The sequence below is a fragment of the Nicotiana tabacum genome, chromosome 1, assembly GCF_000715075.1.
Source record: "Nicotiana tabacum cultivar K326 chromosome 1, ASM71507v2, whole genome shotgun sequence".
Lineage (NCBI taxonomy): Eukaryota > Viridiplantae > Streptophyta > Magnoliopsida > Solanales > Solanaceae > Nicotiana > Nicotiana tabacum.
The window spans coordinates 213,514,210-213,534,579 of NC_134080.1; the positions used below are offsets into that span (position 1 = coordinate 213,514,210).

At 33.7% G+C, this 20,370-nt stretch overlaps 1 protein-coding gene across 1 annotated transcript; it reads right to left on the minus strand.

Annotated features, from left to right (window-relative positions):
* Positions 1 to 2,181: 2,181 nt before the first annotated feature.
* LOC107832093 (putative O-methyltransferase 3) lies at positions 2,182 to 4,756 on the minus strand. Its single transcript, XM_016659906.2, has 2 exons — positions 3,950 to 4,756; positions 2,182 to 2,754 (listed from the first exon to the last, which is right to left on the minus strand). The coding sequence occupies exons 1-2, from the start codon at positions 4,736 to 4,738 to the stop codon at positions 2,452 to 2,454; spliced, it is 1,092 nt and encodes a 363-aa protein (XP_016515392.2). The 5' UTR covers positions 4,739 to 4,756; the 3' UTR covers positions 2,182 to 2,451.
* Positions 4,757 to 20,370: the final 15,614 nt, after the last annotated feature.

A 20,370-nucleotide genomic window follows, 5' to 3' on the forward strand; every position in this document is an offset into this window, starting at 1 on the left:
TCGGTTCAATGATCATATCTCTATATGCATCATCTATCTATGTGATTCAGTTAATGAGATCAACTAATCTTTATCCCATAAAGACAATCACATAAATATTGATCTAACCGGATTATTACTGTCCAAATTAATAATCCTACGATCAAGAACAAATTTAGATTAAATTGTAAGAGACTTTGCTATCATTATCATGATCTCTATCACGATGACAAATCTCAAAATTTAATCAAGGACCTTATCAAATTAATCAAATAATTAATAATAACTATGATAAAAGAATGTCATATATTTTTATATCAAATAACGTTCACAAAAATATGTTCAAATCATCAAATATGAGACTGGATCTAGGGCATATCTACTATATCCCTAACATTTATTGGTTTGGTGTAAACACCCAGTGCGAATAAGTTTTTGCCCACGAAAAGCTTTTCTTTAAAAAGTGATTACACAAGTAATATATCCGCACAATTTTGTTTTTACCTATACCCTATACAGATAGAAACCGAAAATAAAAAATTAGAAAGAATTATTAAAAAGGAAAACAAATTGCATGCTTAGTGTTTAGTAAACTGTACTCCATTATTAGCAGTGATATATAAAACTTTTTTATTTAACTTTGCTAATTAATGAGTCACTTTATTTTCGTTTAGGAGTACTTTGTTTCACAAAATTTAGCTCCCGCTTGGCCATAAAATTTGAGGGCTTTTTAAAATTTTATTTACAAATATCTATTTGTTTATAGATTTTAACTAATTTTTTTTTTTTGTATATTTTGAAAACAAAATCTTCAAATCCCCAAAACAACTCTAGAATAGATTTTGAAGTTTTTGAAGTTTTCTACTCACAAAACTTCAAATTCTTTTTAAGTAAAATGCATGTCCAAATATAATTTCAACTTTCAAAACCCTTTTTCATCTCATCTTCAAAAACCAATTTTTTCAAGTTTCAGCAAAAGATTTTTATTTTTTCTTTCATTTACTTAGAGTACAAATGATATTCAATTAGAATAATTAATCTTGTCTCGCTCTCCTAGTCAGATGTCAATCTTTCAAAATAATTTTTGATATTGAATGTAATCCGATATGGCTGGTGTAAGTTAAGATCCATTTTATTAAAAAACTGATATAAAAGATTTGTCGCATCTTGTTAAACCTTTTGTCAACTATGATTAGCTCAGCTGGATATGACCCTTTTATCATATAAACATTATTTAATCATTGTTTTTTTCCAATTATATATGGATGAATGGATGGATATTTTAAAAAATCCTATACTTATCTCTATTTTCCTTTCATTATTTTTTTTAGTGCTTCAATTTCACGGTATATAAATGGTTTAATTATTGAAATTTGAGATGAATACAAAATCCACTTTACTCGGATAACATAGTATTAGAGGGATGTCAAACGAGCGGATCATGTCGAATATGGGCGGATAAAAAAATGGATAATGCAGAAACGGATAAAATATCCGACACATCCATTTAATATAGATAGAAAATTATCGATATTATCCATGACTTTTTGAATGTGATCATTTTTGGAGAATTTTTAGTCTTCCAAATTTGAGAAATTCTCAATTTAAATCTTTGCAAACGTAAAAGCTAAAGTCATTGGTTATCCATTAAGTATCCATTTTTTTAAGTGGATAATATGGATCTTACCGATAATTGACTCATTTTTAAAAAGTTAATTATCCAACTCATTTTTTAATGTATAACATGAATGACTAATTATTTTTTAATCCATTTTGCCACTACTATATAGTACTAATATTGCAGGCATCTCCAACCAGAAGAGGAGAATGTAGTGTTGAACTCATAACTTTTGACGCGGAGTAAAAATTTATTAAAGGCCCTATTATCGCGTATGAATCATAATTATTTGTCAAAGAAGAAAACAAAAATATCAAGATAAAAAATACTAATGAAGTTGTACTTCGTATTCAACTTCTAGTTAAATGTCTCCTAATAAGTTCTTTTCATTTTTTTTTTCCTTTTATAAGGGCGTCGTAGATTTACTAATGGTTGATCTATTGGTTAATACACAATTCATTTTACTCTTATATTTTTGTTAGAAGTTAACTTAAAGTATTAGTATGTGAAAGTACTTTTTTGGATGTAAAGAATAAAGCAAGCAATATATGTGAAAAAAATTAAAAGAAATCAACATTCATCCCTCAAATAATAATGCAATTTTCATTAAAAAAAAAGTACATCAAGCTAATTCACAAAATAATAGCACACTGGGGAATTGTTGAAAGGGTATCTCGGTACATAAAGTACTACGCATCCAAGCAGGGCTCAAGAAACAACCGCACCCCAACGACTGCTTTCACGGCTCAAATACATGACATATAGGTGACACGTAGACAACTTTGATATTGCTCCAAGGTTCCCCTTCCACGTTGGGAAATTATTTATTTATCTTTTTTGGAAGTTGAAATTAATTAAGGATAAACCTCAATTAAAGATCTTAATCCAAGAATAGGAGTAACTTTATAATCACTAAAGCCAGCATCTGAAAAAAGCTTTGCCCAACCTTTTTCGGATCTTTCTCTTCCAGTGACTAAAACCATCATTAACATATCAAAGAAAATTTGAGTTTCAATTGATTCATCATCTCCTATCTTATTATCAACCATCATATCAATAATTATCACTTTTCCACCTTTTTCTCTGCTTGGTATTGCTTCTTTGCATTTCTTCAATATTTTCACACTTTCTTCATCGCTCCAATCGTGCAATATCCACTGTAAATAATTCATATCCCAATAGTTAAAGGAAAAAATAATTCCAATAATAATAACAATAAATTCAGCGTAATTCTATAAGTGGGGTCTGTGAAGGGTAGTGCGTATGAAGATATTACCCCTACCTGGTGGAGGTAGAGAGGTTGTTTCTGATAGACCCTCGGCTCCGGAATAATATAGTTACAATATAATTGAAAAGAAATTTTATTTCGCTTTTCAGTGCCGAACCTATTTACTAATTATCGCTTTTGTTTTGCATCTTTCTTCTGTATTTTATGTTGTTCCTGGCTTTTTTATGATTTTTGTGGTGATACTGATATTGTCTCCTTTTGTCTTTTTGTCTTCTTTTTGTCCTCTTGAACCGAGGGTCTTTCGGAAACAGCTTCTCTATCCCTTCGGAGTAGGGATAAGGTCTGCGTACACACTACCCTCCCTCACTTGTGACATTTCATTGAATTGTTATTATTGTTATTATATAATTGAAAAGAAATACGATAATGAAAAAGCCATGAAAAAAAACAATAATAAGAAGCAGTAACAACATCATGATAATAAGATAACCTAAGCAAAAGAGACAAAAAATAATCCAATAGTTAAAAGGAAAAATAGTCCCAATAGTTGTGCAATATTATGTAGCTGGTTGACCTATTCTTGAATCATAGAGTAAATATATGATTAATACATTTTTTTTGGGTGAGAATGAGACATGATATAGATGGTCTCATTTTCTATTTTCAACGATTGATACATATGATATAGACTAACTCATTCTTTATTTTATTTTACATTCTATTATAGGTTAAAAAATCTTGTAATTATCAACGCAAACAAACAAATAACATCATACCTAATGTGATCCACAATTGGGGTCTGGAGAGGGTATACGCAAACTTTACCCCTTATTTTTATGGGATAAAGAGGCTATTTTCGATAGACCCTCGACTCAAAATCTATTGCACCAGCCGAGAAACGAACCTGGGTCTATACCGTGGCAGGGTACTATTCTACCACTAAACCACTTATACCTTAATTATTAATGTCCGGTGCACTAAGTTTCCGCTATGCGCGGAGTCCGGGGAAGGGCCTGACTACAAGGGTCTATTGCACACAACCTTACCCTGTATTTCTACAAGAGGTTGTTTCCACGACCTTAATTATCAATGCATATATTGTAAATATTTTATGAAAAAATTACCTTGAGAAGAAGAGCATCAGCAGGGGGAATGGACACAAAGAAGTCTCCTCCAACATAATTCAAATTCTTATTCCCCTCAAGCCCTTCAACCACATGAGGAAGATCAAAGACAGTACATTGTAAATCAGGGAAAGCATTAGCAATAGATTTAGCTACAGTTCCAGTTCCACCACCTACATCTACAATAGAATTTAACCCTTCAAAAACATCCTTAGAATATTTTATAACCACATTCATTACCAACTTTGCATCACTAGCCATAGCATCATTAAAAAAATGATTAAGCCTAGGTTCATGTCCAGCATAATCCCAAAATGTTCTACCATGAGCAGTGTCAAATGGTGTAGGATGATCATTCTCAAACCATTCACTAACATGATGCCAAGGTTTCACTAAAATTGGATCTAACATGGCTAGTAAAAAAGGTGTCACACTTAACGGCTCGTCTTTTAATAAAAGACGAGAAGGGGGTGCGAGGGCATAGCCTTCGCCTATGCGCTCGCTTTCCCCTTCGTTTTCTTGGATTCTGGACTTGACGAAGAATCCAGAATGGATTAATATTCGCATTAAACGTCGTAGGTGAGTGGTTTTGGCTTTGTTGATTGAAAGGGCATTGGCTAATTGATCAAGAGTCATTGGTTTGCCATGTTTGTGGATTATATCTGGGATGTTTAATTGAATGGCTGATTTGAGTGACATAGAGTTTATGAAACTGAAAATGTGGTTCCATATGTGAGTTTGAGCATGTAGAATTTCAGTCTCATGCTCTCCTACAATTGGCACCACCATCTTAGAAATTTGTTCTAATTTTTGTTGAATGACACTTACTCTTTAGACTTGTCCAATTTATATAGATTAAGGACCGGAATGCAGACCAAAAAAAAAAGATAGTTTGGTGCACTAGGCTTCCGCTATGTGCTGGTCCGGGGAAGAACCGGACGAAAAGGGTCTATTGTGCGCAGTTTTACCCTATATTTTTGCAAGAGATTGTTTTAACAACTCGAACCCGTGACTTCCTGGTCATATGACAACAACTTCACCAGTTACGCCAAGACACCATTTCACTGGGATGCAGACAAAAGAGAATAATAATATAGTGGGCTAGTCATGTTTGTGGAATCATGATATAAAATATATTATTATAGATGTCCGGACAATTGGTATTTGATGTTGTAAATTTGAGTTGATGTCACACTGACATGGGAATGCCCTTAAAATATTGGAAAGGAGATTTTCACAGAATAAAATATCTAATAGTGATTGGGATTGAAAGTGTCAATGTTCTTGATTAGTGATTGTTTGCACCGAATTTTCGACACAGAAAAAATCAAAAAAAAGAGGGAAGTACTTTTATTAATTAATTTGTGATTATAATTCTATTTCTCCCTTAATTTTTCTATGATTCGAGAGCTGAATAGTGTGTTTCTTGAATGTAAGATGATGCGGACTTTCTTGGATGTATCTGATATCCATAAAAGTGTGTTGTGGATCTTCTTGAAGTATTTGATTATCAATAATTATCCGACCACATCTTGATTTCTTTGTGAATATCTCGTGAGCTTATGGAATATTCGAGAATTCATTTTTGAGGGAATATATAACCCTTTTTATAAGAGTGACCTAGGATTACGATAAAGTAACCTCCGAGTTAGAGTTTTGGTAGAGTAGACTCCAAGCAACTCTAATAGACTCATAGAATTTCAAAAGTGCATAATGATCTAGTAGATTCTTGTACTTGTCCCGATTTGTAGGCTATTAGGCCTTTCAAGAGTAGTGTCTTGAATTTAGGATTTAACCCAAATTTCGTATAGGCTTGATTCATTAAAATTTTGACATCTACAGTAATAAGTATGGATGAACCTGTATTTACAATTTAATATACAGTCATCAAGATAAATAAACAGTAATAATAAAAATTGAGAGAATTTTTATTTATTTATTTGAGTAATCTTATTATCATATCCAACTTGTAAGTAACAATATTTAATTTTTTTTTGGCTAATAATATTTAAAGTTTCAGTACGGCTAATTGTGTCAAACGGGATATTTAGTTTTGTAAATCTTTTTTGAGTTGATATCATACTACATGACAATGCCCTTTAAGATATTGAATAGGAGATTTTCGAGAAGTTTTATTGTGTGTCTCACACAACTTACATTAGTTGTGTGAGGCACCTTTTTGTCTCACAAATTTGTGGACCCCAATCTTACACTTCTGGGTCCACAAAATTGTGAAACAAAAAAAATACTTCATATAACTAGTGTCAGTTGTATGAAACACAAAATAAAATTTTCTGAGATTTTCACATAATAAATCTCTAATCGTGATTAGGATTGATATTGATTAAGTACTTGATTAGTCAACTCTTCGAAGCTTAAACAAATGGGCTATTATGGGAGACAAGATTCGGGATTTAAAATCTATAAGTTTAGTCTTTATAGTTCTTAACACTGAATTCATTGTACTTTTAAAATTATGGATTCAAACTAAGTTGTTATAATAATAATGAGTTCTTACACATAAATTTATACTTCTTGTAAAAAAAAATAGGATTCAAATAGATTCGGTGCTGCAAAACTACAAGGCAAATATCACTTTAAGCTCATAGCAGAAACTACTTACATCTCGTAGCTGCAAAAGCGAATAAAATTTATATATTTTATATATATATATATATATGTAAGTATATACTTTTTTACTATTATTTTTAGAGCAGTTATACAAAGTAATTTCTCCCAAAACTGCATCCGCCTCGACTATGGGCCAGAATGAAAGCTAAGCACTGGCCACGTCCCATCTACTTGATTAGTGATTAATACGGATTAATCTTTAACAATATACAATAATCAAGATAAAATAATCAATAACAATAAAAATGGAGAACATAGTACATTTTCTTATTTGAGTATTCTTCTAATCATATTTGACTATTTCTAACAATGTATAAAGTTTCGACGTGCATAATTTATAAGACAGTTTAATTTAAGTTCCTAAGCTCTAACTCATATGGAGTAGTACAGAAAATAAATTTAAAAAAGGAAAATAGAGAAGTTGGCCATGTGCAATGAGTGAAGCACATCTGTCTTTAACTGATTAGCTTCCCATACTGATTAAATTCTTTAAATAACCTTTTTTACTATAGTCATTAAAGTCTCAAGAGTTGGTATTAATTTACATAAAAGGAAAATTGCTAGTACAACTTATGATAGTAGAAATGAACACTGTTTCACATAAGAGATGAACTTTAATTACAACAACCAAATTGGAAAAATGACATTGTATAGTCGCTCTCAAAATAATAGCCGAAAAAAATATATTTTTTGTATATATATATACATTCTGTATGTTATATACAAAAAAATATACAAATTTTATACACTTTTTCGGCTACCGAATATAAATACTTTTTGGCTAAAAGTGAAAAAGGCTCTTACAAGTTTATTAGATATGACAATGATCAGGGGTCACCAAAATTTCAATGAAACATTAAATTTCAAACTCATAATTTCTAAAAACATTTAATATTGAACTCATTAATTAAGTTTAATCACTGATCTCAATAGTTTGATAACTTGAAAAATAGTAGTAATATGCTTTTAAATGGTTATTTGGGATAATAAAGAGTGTATTTTTAGTAATGCATCTTAATAACATTTGTTGAATGATTGCAGGTTTCTCCTCCCAGCACTGAATCATCCTTCCATGCACCACATTTAATGTGAGAAAAATACGATGACGCACACTCTAGTTGGCTACAATGGCAAAGCCAAGATTTTCACTAAAGAATATCAAAATATAACAAATTAAATATACCAAAAAATTAAAGAAAGTCAACGTATAATAAATTTTCGTAAACGTGAAGTTGTTACTCTCACGACAAGAGGATACGGAACCAATGTGTCCTACAAATAAAATTCATGTGCGGCCAGATAATAAATATAAACTTCCAAAACAATTCAGCCAAATCCAAATGCTGGCCCAAAACCTACAAATTCTGTACCATTCAAATTTGAAAAGACATTTTCTTTAAGCAATCATATTAAGTACGTTAGGTAGGCATTTGATGCTTATCTTGAATGAAACATATTCACAATTTAAAGCCCATGAGTTATTTTAGAATTAAACTTATTATATTTTTAAAAGGGATAATCCATAAAATAAATCCGTGAATTATACCCGAAGTTGTTACGACACACATTATTTTTGCGGGAGTCTTATTACCCCCTAATTTTTTTTAAAGTGGAATAAATGTCACCCTAACTGATGACATGGCATAGAGAACCAAACATTTGGCAAGCGATAAAATACACGCACTGCCATATGTAATTTCGTATTTTTTTTAAATCTATCATTTTCTTCCTTTTTCTTTTCTTTTTAATGCTATATGTAATGGAAATATTACTTTGTATTTTAAAAGTTGAAAAGGACAATTATTTTTGTATGAACTTGAAAAATTATTAGAGGTGTTGTCGTGGAAGTTTTAAAGTTGATATTCAAGTGCTAGTCCATAGTTCTATATAAGATTCGAAAAACAAAAAAGAATTTCAAATCCACCATTGTTGAACCTTGAAAAAGCTTAAAGAACAAAAAAATGAGTTTGTCAAAATTCTTAGTTGTTGGCTAATTTGATCACTGGAGTATGACGATTATGTTGTTGTGAAGTTGTAGTTGAAATTTGATCTTGATTGGTGCGGATTTGGCCGAGGTTTTGTTGAATTTTGACACTAAAAATTAGATTTGGAGCTTTGAAGATGGATGATAAAATGGAGATGAAGAGCTCTTGAAAATCAGTTTTGGAATTAGCACGTGACCATTTCGTATAGGTTAAAGCCTTTTTTTTAAGTTCTCACACGCTAGGAGGAGTTGTTTTCACGCAGTGCTCCACGTCATCAATAAATGTGCAAGGAATTACAAAAAAAATTACGGGGTAATAGGACCCCGACGAAGATAAGGTGTGTCGTAGCAATCTCGGGTATAGTTGAGGGGGGATTTTATGCATTATCTCTTTTTAAAATTATGGAGTCATATTGTTTACCTCGAAACTATGAGTAACAATTAAACTTGTTTATAGTTTTAAAGATATGTAATTTAGTTCAATACCAATTAATAATCAAGAAATCTAACGTATAAATAAAAGAAGTAAGTAAAATCAAACCAGTGTGCAAGCCAATATCGACCTCGAGCTAAGGTGGCCTCCAGGTAGGTCAAGAACAATAAAGTAAGAACAATAAAGTTAAAGAAAAATTCTGATGAGTAATGAACAAGAAAGCAAGAGAGTATATTTTTTTGCCAATGATTGATGATGGTTACAAATAATTGGTGTCCCCTTTATATAGCAGGGGAACCCTAAATAAGGTACATTTCTATTTACAGTAAGGAATCTTATTGGGACAGTTGTCTAACCACCTAGTACGGATTCGTACTAACTCGTACAAATCAATTCCGAAATTTACGCCATGATCTTGGGGACGTGGCTAAAATCTTGCTCTTTTTGTTACAAACCCATAACAACATCATCTCGGGGTTGGTCATACTCGACTTCGGTGCTCATCGCTTACTTCGATCCTCGAGCCTTGTACTCTATCATCGGGCATGAGTGTAAGCACGTGATTTTTTCCCTATATGAGAATTACTCCCAAAAAATTCAAAAATAAAATGATTTTTCTTTGGTGTGCAATTTTGTGATATTTTGTGATATTTGGAAGAATTATTTGTATTTGTCTGTGCGTGTTTATTCGCTAAATTAATAAAAAATACAAAAATAAGTCGCATTTTGCATGTATGATTTAATTCTACAATTGTTAGTAATTAAAATTGTTTTACAAAAATTAAAAATTACAAAAATAGGCATCGTTTGCATTTTTAGCATTTAATGTCCAAATATACAATTTTATGCTTAATTAATACTTAATTGTGCGTTAATTGTTATTGGGAGTTAATTTGCGCCTTTATAACTTAATTTAGTTCTTAATAATAGTTTAAGTATTTTTATAATTTAGTTTTAGAAAAATAAAAGAAGAAAAGAGAGCGAAAATATAAAGAAAGTCGGAATTGGGCCTCTTCTTCAATTTCAAGCTATAGGCCCAAAAAATGGCCCAATCTTCCCTACGACCCAGTCCATTTCGAACTGGGTCGACCCAGTCCATTAACCCAACACCCCTTCTTCATTTTTGTCCAACACAAAACAAAACCAAAAAAATAAAAAAATAAAAATAAAAAGTGAATTATCACTATTAATAGTTTTATTTTTTGTTTTTTTATATATATAAAAAAAAATCCGAAAATATTTTATTTTATTTATTATTTTTATTTAAAAAAAATATATATATATATATATATATATATATATATATATATATATATAGTAATTTCGGAAATGATTTTAAAAAAATAAAAAATAAAAAAATAAAAAAAAGTAAAAGAATGTAGAAAAATTAAAAAAAAAAGTAAAAAGTTTTAAAAAATTTAAAAGTAAAAGAAGGTTGGAATTAAAAAATAAATATAAAGATATCTGAAAATTTAAAAAATTTAAAGTAATTGAAAGTAGCATTTTTAAAAGAAAAAGAAAAGATGGTGGTTTATTTTTTAAAGAAAAGTTAAATAAAGTGAGATTCTCTTTTAAAAAAATAAAAAGTGGGATTTTAAATAAGATAAAGTAATTAAAGTTGGAATTTTAAAAATAAAAGTAAATAAAGGTGGGATTTCTTTTTCTAAAAAAATAAAAGCAATTTGTAAGTGGGATTTCTTTTAATTAAAAAAATAATAAAATAATAAAAAACAAATCTGAAAATTTCGAAAATTTTGCTATAAATAGAAGAGAAAATTTAGGAAGAAGGGTGGAAAAAAAGAGAGGAAAAACTAGATAGAGAGAAGAAAAAAGAGGGGGCGGAGTGAGAAGTATACACCCGATATACATTCTGTATACACTGAATATACAGGGGCAGAATTCATTTTGGAGAGTTTTGAAATTGAAAAAAAAAAAGTTACTGCTTCATTGCCTCGCTTAATATCTGAAATAGTCAGAATCTTCCTGCCTTTTACTTCTTCACTATACTTGGAGTCGTTTATAGTCTCCTGGGTTTTCTGCTATTCCTACTGTACTGGTTTGCGATGTTGTTGAATCTGCTGTTGCTGTGTTATTACTGCTGCTGACTTCTCCTTCTTTTGTTCTTGTACTGCTGTTTCCAGGTACACATTTGTACAATCTCGGCTTGAAGCAAAAAAATGAAATATTAATCAGGCTTTGTTCCTGTTGAATTCCTCCTGTTTAGATTTGTGGTTGAATATAATTTTTCTTTCTTCGTATAAAGATGTAGTTGAATGATTAATGAATAATGAGGTTGCATATGTATACTTTCTTCATCTAATAATGTTAGTTTAAATTACGGAGAATAATTAATCTGTTTTGATATTATGGTCAATCTCATGTTCTAGTATTATTGAATAACAGAATATAAAATGAAAGCAGTTTTTCTTTGTACAAACTCGATCGCAATTTTCCATTCGCATTAGCCGTAAACTAATAACTAATAAGTTACGTTTTTCAGCATGTAAATAATTAAGAGATTTTCTTTTAGTTTAGAGACGAACTTAATAGAAAATATAGTCATTGTAGGTTTATCTTGTAAAAATAAAAATGAGACGAGACTCGCCAAATAAAACGTATAGATTGTGGGGCCCTCACAAAATGTATGGTTTAATTAGAATTCGGAAGGACCGTTTAGCGAATTTCACGGTCTTCCCCAAAATAATAACGCGATAGTCTCTTTAGGCGCGTGTTTAATATTTTACTTTCTTAAGCCTGGGTGTGCATTTCATGCGACCCGAATCCAAATCCCAAAACATCAAATAAAACGTGTTCCGGATTGTGGGTGCATTTCATGTAACGCAGTCCAAAGACGTGTTTTAAGCGATGTTCATATTTCTTTTAAAAACAATAATAATAAAGCGGTTAAAAGATAAAATTTGCACATAAGTTCATATTTGTATAAAATCAGACAATCAAGCCGAATATAACAGTTGAGCGACCGTGCTAGAACCACGGAACTCGGAAATGCCTAACACCTTCTCCCAGGTTAACAGAATTCCTTATCCGGATTTCTGGTACGCAGACTGTAATATGGAGTCATTCTTTTCCTCGATTCGGGATTAAAATTGGTGACTTGGGACACCCTAAATCTCCCAAGTGGCGACTCTGAAATAAATAAACCAATCCCGTCTCGATTGTCCTTTAATTGGAAAAACTCCCTTGCACCCTCGCGGGTGCAGAAAAAGGAGGTGTGACAGCTCTGGCGACTCTGCTGGGGACTTGGCCCAGAACCACTGGTTCAGGGTTAGAAATTCGATCTTAAAATAACTGTTATAGTTGGCTTTATTTATTATCTGATTTTTACATGTTTATGCTTAATATGCCAAATGATGCTTTTACCGCTTTAATATTATCTGAATTGTGTATAAAACTGCTACGAAACTCTTCTTCTTTCTGAGTCTTCTAAATTTATGGTGTACACGTGCGCGTGACCCACCTTTCTGTTAGAAGTCATACCAAATAAGACGAAGTTGGGACAAGTAACTAGGCCGGGCAGACTTTCGTGCTCCCGGTACGTTGCCCCCATTTCGGCTCAAGCTGTCCACTTGGGTAAGCCAGGGCTAGAACAATATGCCTCAGGTTTTTTTTTCACTTAGAATAACTCAGCTTCATGCCGGATCCCTAGTAGGAACGTTTGTTTGCATCACGTGCATTTGACTTTGGAGGCTCAACACAGGGGTTGGGTCTGTCTAGGACAGTTGTACCAAAAAATGAAAATGACCATCCTGATGCATCTTACTTGCTGCTATTTGCGCATTTATTTGATTCGGACTTTTGTGTTGACTGACTTTTGAATATCAGGAATAATATTTTGAAATTGAAAAAAATAGCGGTTAGGGAATTGATTGTTTATTTTTGGAAAAAAAAAACAATGCCCAAATAACTGTCAAAACTCTGCCGAAATTTTGAGAAAATGAAAAAAAAAATATTTTATTAGTTTGTTTTATTAAAAGCAAAGGAAAAATAGAAAGAAAAAAAAAGAGTCTTGTTCTGTCTTGTTTTTAAAAAACAAATTAGAAAAAAAATAGTTTGTCTTGCCATAAAAAAAAATGAAAATGAAAAAAAGTCTTGTTTTAAAATGAGTTTTTATTTATTTATTTGTTTAGATACCAAAATAAAAATAACTAATAAAATAAAAAGAGTCGCGTCGAAAGTGGTTTTATTATTTGTTGCAAATATGTATATATATAAAAATCCAAAAAAGTTGTTCTTTATTTCCAAAAAATGTATATATATCTTTATTTGTTGCAAAAATATTTGTCGTGCCAAAAGTCTAGAAAAGTCTTTTTTAGACTCTCAATTTTCAAAACAAAAAAAAAATCCAAATTTTTTTTTTCCGTTATTGACTTCTTTAGAAAGTCTTTTTAATTATTAAAATATATATATATATATATATAAAATAAAATAAATTCGAAAATATTTTCCTTCTTCTTTAAAAATTGAAAAGAAAATTCAAAATTCAAAAAATATTTTTTTTAGAAAGCGTTTCTTTTATTAAAGGTAAAATTCCAAAAAAAAATATTTTCTTTCTTCTTAGAATAAGAAAAAAAAATATCTTCCTTTTACTTTTGAAATTCTCAAAGTTCAAATCAAAAGAAAAGGAATTCTTAGAAATCTTTCTTTCAAAAAGAAAATCAATCAAAAATCCAAAAAAAAATATAAAAATACTTCCTTTCTTCTTTTAAAGCAGTTCTTTTACAAAAAAAAAATCATAATTTAAAATCAGTTTATTTACTTTATTCATGACCGGCCCGAACTACGCGGGTTTGATTCTCACCGGATGTGAGATACGTAGGCAACCCTCATCGGGTCCAACCCCCATTTTTGCTAAAATAGCCAAAAACCAATAAATAAATAAAAAACATGTTAAAATTTTAATTTTTTTTTATAAATAAGTCGGGCAGTGTCCAGCCTCCACTTTTTGCTAAAACAAAATAGCCAAAAAAAAAATATGTCAAATTTTAAGAGTCATAAAGAAGTCGGGTGACGTTGTTTTATCAAGACATAGCCGAATGTTTCCGAATGGGACGCCAGAAGGCCGACTTTGCATAAACAACCACCTTTTGGGTCATGTTTAGGATTTTGGTCTAGTTGACCCACACAGCCTTAAAAATCTTCGTCCCCGAGGCGCTGAAAGGCCGTGTTTGCAACACCAGGTTTTTATTGTAATTTAAAAAAAAAAAAAAATAGTCGGCGGTCAGGTGAATACCGTTTGAATTTTGTCATAATAAGCCGAGCCAGCTTCGGCCGCGTCTTAAACCGTTCTTGCCGAAATAGCCTCAGAGTATCTTTCAGTTGTCGAAAGGCTATTTTCGTAAAAGAACGGACAAGTGTGTAAAGTGTCATAAAATAATCCTCTCCGGCCTCAAAATTTGGACGGGGCCACATTTGCAAAAATAACCGTTTGGTTGCATTTGTCAAACGGAGAAAGGAAGCTGACCGTTTGTTTTGGAGTTTGTAAAACTTTTGATTATAATATGTGGGTCGTTTGATTTTCAAGTTTGTAGGTCATTTTTAAACCTTTGAAACCCAATATGAAAATTGAAAAAAATGATTAGTATTGCTTATCTTTTATTGGTCCGAACTATGCAAGGTCTGATTCATGCGGGGTCATGATACGTAGGCAATCTCCATAAGATTCGACCACAACAAAAAATGAAAAAAAAATTGAGAAAAAAATCGAAAAAAAAAGATGTTGCTAGTAATAAGAACCGACTGAGTCCATTCTAACACGTTTTGTTTTGAATTGTGAAGAAAGTTGAATTGGTCGGTTTGTTCAGAGGGTTCAACAAGAGTCTACTGTGCCGGAAAAAATAGAATACTGAAACAGTAAATGACCGGAGTGTGTCAAGCATGGGCCAGTGGGCAAGGACAGCCTCGTCATGAGTCACAATTTGCGACACAACAAGAGCAGTACCACTCTCCTAAGTACCACCCGTACTCGTTTGATCTTCCTGCAAAGATTGAAGAGCCTGCCCGAAAGATGGTACAAGAAGAAATGACCCAAAGAGTGAAAAACTTAGAACAATGGTTGAAAAACAAGCAAGGGTTGTCTGGTCAAAAGAGTGTTGCCTTCAAAGATCTATGTATGTTCCCCGATGTCCACTTGCCGCCTGGTTTCAAGACTCCCAAATTTGAAAAGTACGATGGACATGGAGATCCCATTGCCCACCTGAAAAGGTATTGCAATCAAATGAGAGGTGCGGGAAGAAATGAAGAATTGTTGATGGCTTATTTTGTGGAAAGCCTTACGGGAGTAGCTTCCGAATGGTTTATGGATCAAGACACGTCTCGCTGGTATGTCTGGGACGACATGGCACAAGCATTTGTCAAATAGTTCCAATATAGCGTCGACATTTCCCCAGACCGCATTTCCCTTTCAAACCTGAAAAAGAAACCAAGTGAAAGTTTCAGGGAATATGCCATTAAATGGAGAGAGCAAGCAGCTCGAGTTAAGCCACCCATGGATGACCACGAGCTAATAACTGTCTTCCTTCAAGCGCAAGAGCCAGATTACTTTCAGAACATGATGTCCGCAGTTGGCAAATCCTTCTCGGAAGCAATCAAAATGGGAGAAATAATAGAGAATGGTCTTAAGACAGGAAAAATTATGAGTCAAGCAGTTTTTAAAGCTGCAACTCACGCTGTCCGGGTTGAGTCTGATAATTTTTGCGACACAAATGAGAAGATTGTAGAAATCATGATGACATCAGGGTCAAGAAGAGGTCCTATGAGAACATCTCGAAGGTATGAGCAGCCTCCTAAAGTTATCTATAAATCCCCTGAGCAATATTATCCCCCTCAGAACCCACAGCACTCTATTTTTCCACCTCAGTATGTTGCCCGGCCACAAAAACGCCCCAGAAGGCGAGCACGAGCGTCACAAAATCTCCAGAAGCCTCCACATAACTTTCAGGTGCCCTATAACCCACATCCAAGCCAGAAGTATAAAGGGGAACGAAGGTTGAAAGATAATTTCACACCAATAGGAGAGTCCTATGAAAGCTTATTCGAGAGGTTAAAGCATCACGACATGATTGCATCTATTCCTCCAAATCATCTGGACCCACGTGCAAGAAGCTTTGACCCTTCTAAAAGGTGTGAATACCATTCCAATGCCCAGGGGCACAATGTTGAGAGTTGTCGGGATTTGAAAAGAGAAATAGAAAGGATGATCCAGGAAAATCTGATTGTGATCCAAGGTAATGACGCCCAGAATATCACGCAGAATCCTTTACCTGCACATCATGATGCACACTTTATGGGGAGGATGCCTGGTAACATGGGATTTTAGAGTCATCCCGGGAAGCCGCTAACTGATGATAATGATATTGAAGTTGGTAACGGCCTTGGCAATGATGATGCAGAACTTAATGGCTAAAACACCGTATTGGGCAATTGGAAAGGCGCTCCATCTCCTGGTCAGCCAGAGAGGATTTTTGGTGGTTTATTTTGTTGTCATTTCATTCATCCGGATTATTTTAGGGTTGTAATTCGGATATTGTCTTGTGGTCAAACCCCCTTATCCTTTTATTTGTCTAGTACCTAATGTGGTGTTATCTGGTTTAGTTTTAGGGTTGTAACTGTTTATTTTGTCGTAAACGGTTCTACCTTTTGTCTAAAAGCAAATTCCAGTCTTTTTCATCTTCTTTGTTTAGTTTTCTTTACCCTTTTGTTTTGCTTCTATTCAACGCCGATTCTAGTGACATGACATGCGCGCACAGTTTGGGCCTAATCTTAAAAGTTAATCATAAAACCCTCGGAAGGTGATTAAAGCATTTAAAGGAAATAAGAACGGTTTGAGATTATTTGGAGCCCGAGTCATGTGGAACTGGGGCAAGTTAAACATAAAGAAAACCGTTAAATGCAGGGTTCGCCAAATTGGCATGAGGGTCGTTCATGAGAATGAGAGTGAGAGTGTCGCCCAGCAGTGCTTTAGAAATGACAAATGAAAAAGCAAGTGTTTAACATAATTGTCAAGACCAGCACCGTCGGAAGAGACTATAAATCTATGTTCAATTGTGTTGTTTGCACTTGGCATGTTTTGAAGACTGGAATGACGAAGGCATTTTGTTCTGCTACCTAAACACTTTATCCTTCGTTACCCCTTTTGAGCCTTATTTATTTTCTTTCATACCCCTCGTTCGGAATCAATAGCAACGACTAGGAAATACGAGCCTGGAAGGTAAAAAAAAATCAAAAATAAAAAAAGAACGAAAAAAGAAAAAGAAATCAAAAAAAAATCAAAAAAAAAAGGAAAAGAAAAGAAAAATGATAACAAAAAAAAAAACAAAAGAAAGTCAAAAGAAAAAAAGAGGAATTGGGAACTACGTTTGACCTGATTCCTCAAAGAGGATACGTAGGCGCTTCACGGCTCGGTCATAGGGTGCATAGTGTGCATAATGTGCATGGTATGCATGGTGTAATAAAAAAAAAATTTAAATAAATAATCCCCAAGCAAGAAACTGGGGCAAGAGTTGTACTCATTGTAAGCAAAATTGGTTCCGAAGGTTGTAATTTTAAAACCCCAAATTTATTTTGTTTTTGAGCCTTTTAATACCCTTTCTTTCTAGCCTATCCAAAACCCGCATTACGGTCCAAGAAAGACCTTCTGATCAGTCTTCAAAAGATGTCAAGTCAGACGAATGAGAGTCTTACCGGCGAACATAACATTCTGTTCCACAGCAGAAAGGACTCTAATCTCCAGCAGATAGAGTCATACCGGCAACACTCTAAATCCCCAGCTGAAAAGTGATACAAATTAGAGAGTCTTATCGGTGAAAACCTTCACAGGCACCATAAGGCAATGAAAGCTGAGAGACAAACCAAAAATGAGAGAGACTTGATAGTGAAAACCCTTCGGGCACTACAAGTCGAATAAGATTGAGAATCAGATGGGGAATTGCCAATTGAAGATCTTGAAAGATGATTGACGGCGGAGGATAGGCCACATGTGCATGTCATGAACATTAGAGTCGGTGTCTGCGTTTGATAGGTTTTTGTTTATAGTTTCTTTTGTTAAAGAGTCATCTTTTTCCTTTGTCCTTTTATTCTGTTCCCTTTTATCTTTTCTTTTCATAGAAATTTCCCCAGTAGAGTCTGTTTGGTCAGAACCAGTGGGAAATGACTTCAAAATAGGCCATCAGCTTTCCATGATAAGATCTGACTAATACATCCAAGTAATATAGTCAGGAAGGAACAAGCGCGAGGCCAATGTCAATAAAGATATCCCCAGTAAAAGGGAATTGACAAAGGGATCGACGAGTGTCAAGAGGGATATCCTTGCCGAAATCAGAGGTTATTAAAACCTCAAGGCCAAGGCCCGTGGACAAAACAAGGAGAGCAATAAGCATGACTTGGGAAATTCATGCAAGACTAAAAGGTCGGGAAAATGCAAGTCTCCGAGCCATGCCACGAAAGAAGAGGGATATCCCCAGCAGAAAAGGATTATCCCCAGCAAATAATATCATCCCCCAGCAAGTTGTGGAATGCAGAGCAAGGAAGGAGAAAGGGAAAAGCCATCCGAGTGGAGTATCACAGCCAACTACCACGCTTTAAGCTAACAAATTTTTGATTTGAAACAGGTAAAGGAAATGGCATTGATGACGGAAAGGCATGCCATAAAAAAAAAGAAGATTATCAAACTGGGGCAGAAAATATTCTTTTCAATTAGAAAATTTTCTGGAAATTAGGTACCCATCTGGGGAAGAATAAAGATAACACCAAGGAAGTGGTCTTTGAACCAGTGTTGCCCCAACATAATAAGTTTCAATGGAGGAAGTTATCCCCAGCAGACAGAATAAAGGGATGACGCTTGTGCTCAGAAAAGCAAAAAGCCATTATCATCCCCAGCAGCTTCCACAAGAATGAAGCATCGATTTGAAGGGATAAAATTCCCCAGCAACGTTATCCTCAACAACGTTATCCCAAGAAGATAACACTTTTATCCCCAGCAGTGTTGAAAAAAAAACAACAAATTTGAAGGAGGGGAAGAAAGGAGACTCCCACAGTGGTATTATCCCCGGCAAGCAAGAACAAAGCAGCGCAAAGGAAGGAGAAAAGAAAAGAAGAAATTACGAAGGTAAGTTTCTCAAATCATTGATCTTTACTACATTTTTCTCCTAGGATAAAAAGTCCTAATCTGATGAATTTACCTCCCGATACAATCTTGGTCCGATGAAATTTTTCTCCCAAGATAAGATATCAAATCTTAGTCGGATGAATCTTTCTCCTAAGATCACAACAAAATGGACCTAGTCTGACGATTTATCTCCTAGAGTCAAAATCTTGGTCTGATGAAATTGTTCTCCCAAGATAAAATCTTAGTCGGATGAATCTTTCTCCTAAGATCACAACAAAATGGACCTAGTCTGACGATTTATCTCCTAGAGTCAAAATCTTGGTCTGATGAAATTGTTCTCCCAAGATAAAATCTTAGTCGGATGAATCTTTCTCCTAAGATCACAACAAAATGGACCTAGTCTGACGATTTATCTCCTAGAGTCAAAATCTTGGTCTGATGAAATTGTTCTCCCAAGATAAAATCTTAGTCGGATGAATCTTTCTCCTAAGATCACAACAAATGGACCTAGTCTGACGATTTATCTCCTAGAGTCAAAATCTTGGTCTGATGAAATTGTTCTCCCAAGATAAAATCTTAGTCGGATGAATCTTTCTCCTAAGATCACAACAAATGGACCTAGTCTGACGATTTATCTCCTAGAGTCAAAATCTTGGTCTGATGAAATTTTTCTCCCAAGATAAAATCTTAGTCAGATGAATCTTTCTCCTAAGATAAGATATCAAATCCTAGTCTGATGAATTTTCTCCTAGGATAATAATTAAAAAAATGATGAAAAAATTGAAAAAGAAGTCAGGCGTCCACCTGGAGAATGAGGATGAAAAAATGAAGAAGAAATCAGGCGCCCACCTGGAGAACAAGGGAAAACAGTTGAATTATCAGAAGTCAGGCGTCCACCTGGAGAACCAGGAAGGACAGTTGAAATAGCAATCAGGCATCCACCTGGAGAACAAGGAAGAAGAGTTGAAATATCAGAAGTCAGGCGTCCACCTGGGGAACAAGGAAAAGCACCAAAACTGGGGCAGAAAATTTTCTGCCATTGTAGAAAATTTTCTCGGAGGAACGAAGAAATTAATTCAAGTTTTAAGAGATAGCAAGACAATACGATTCGAAGAAAAACAGTCGGAGGTAAGACAATTCCAAGATTTTGAAAATGGGATCATCCGCCCTCGAATAGGATATTTTGGGTTCATCCGCCCTCGAATAGGATATTTTGGGTTCATCCGCCCTCGAATAGGATATTTTGGGTT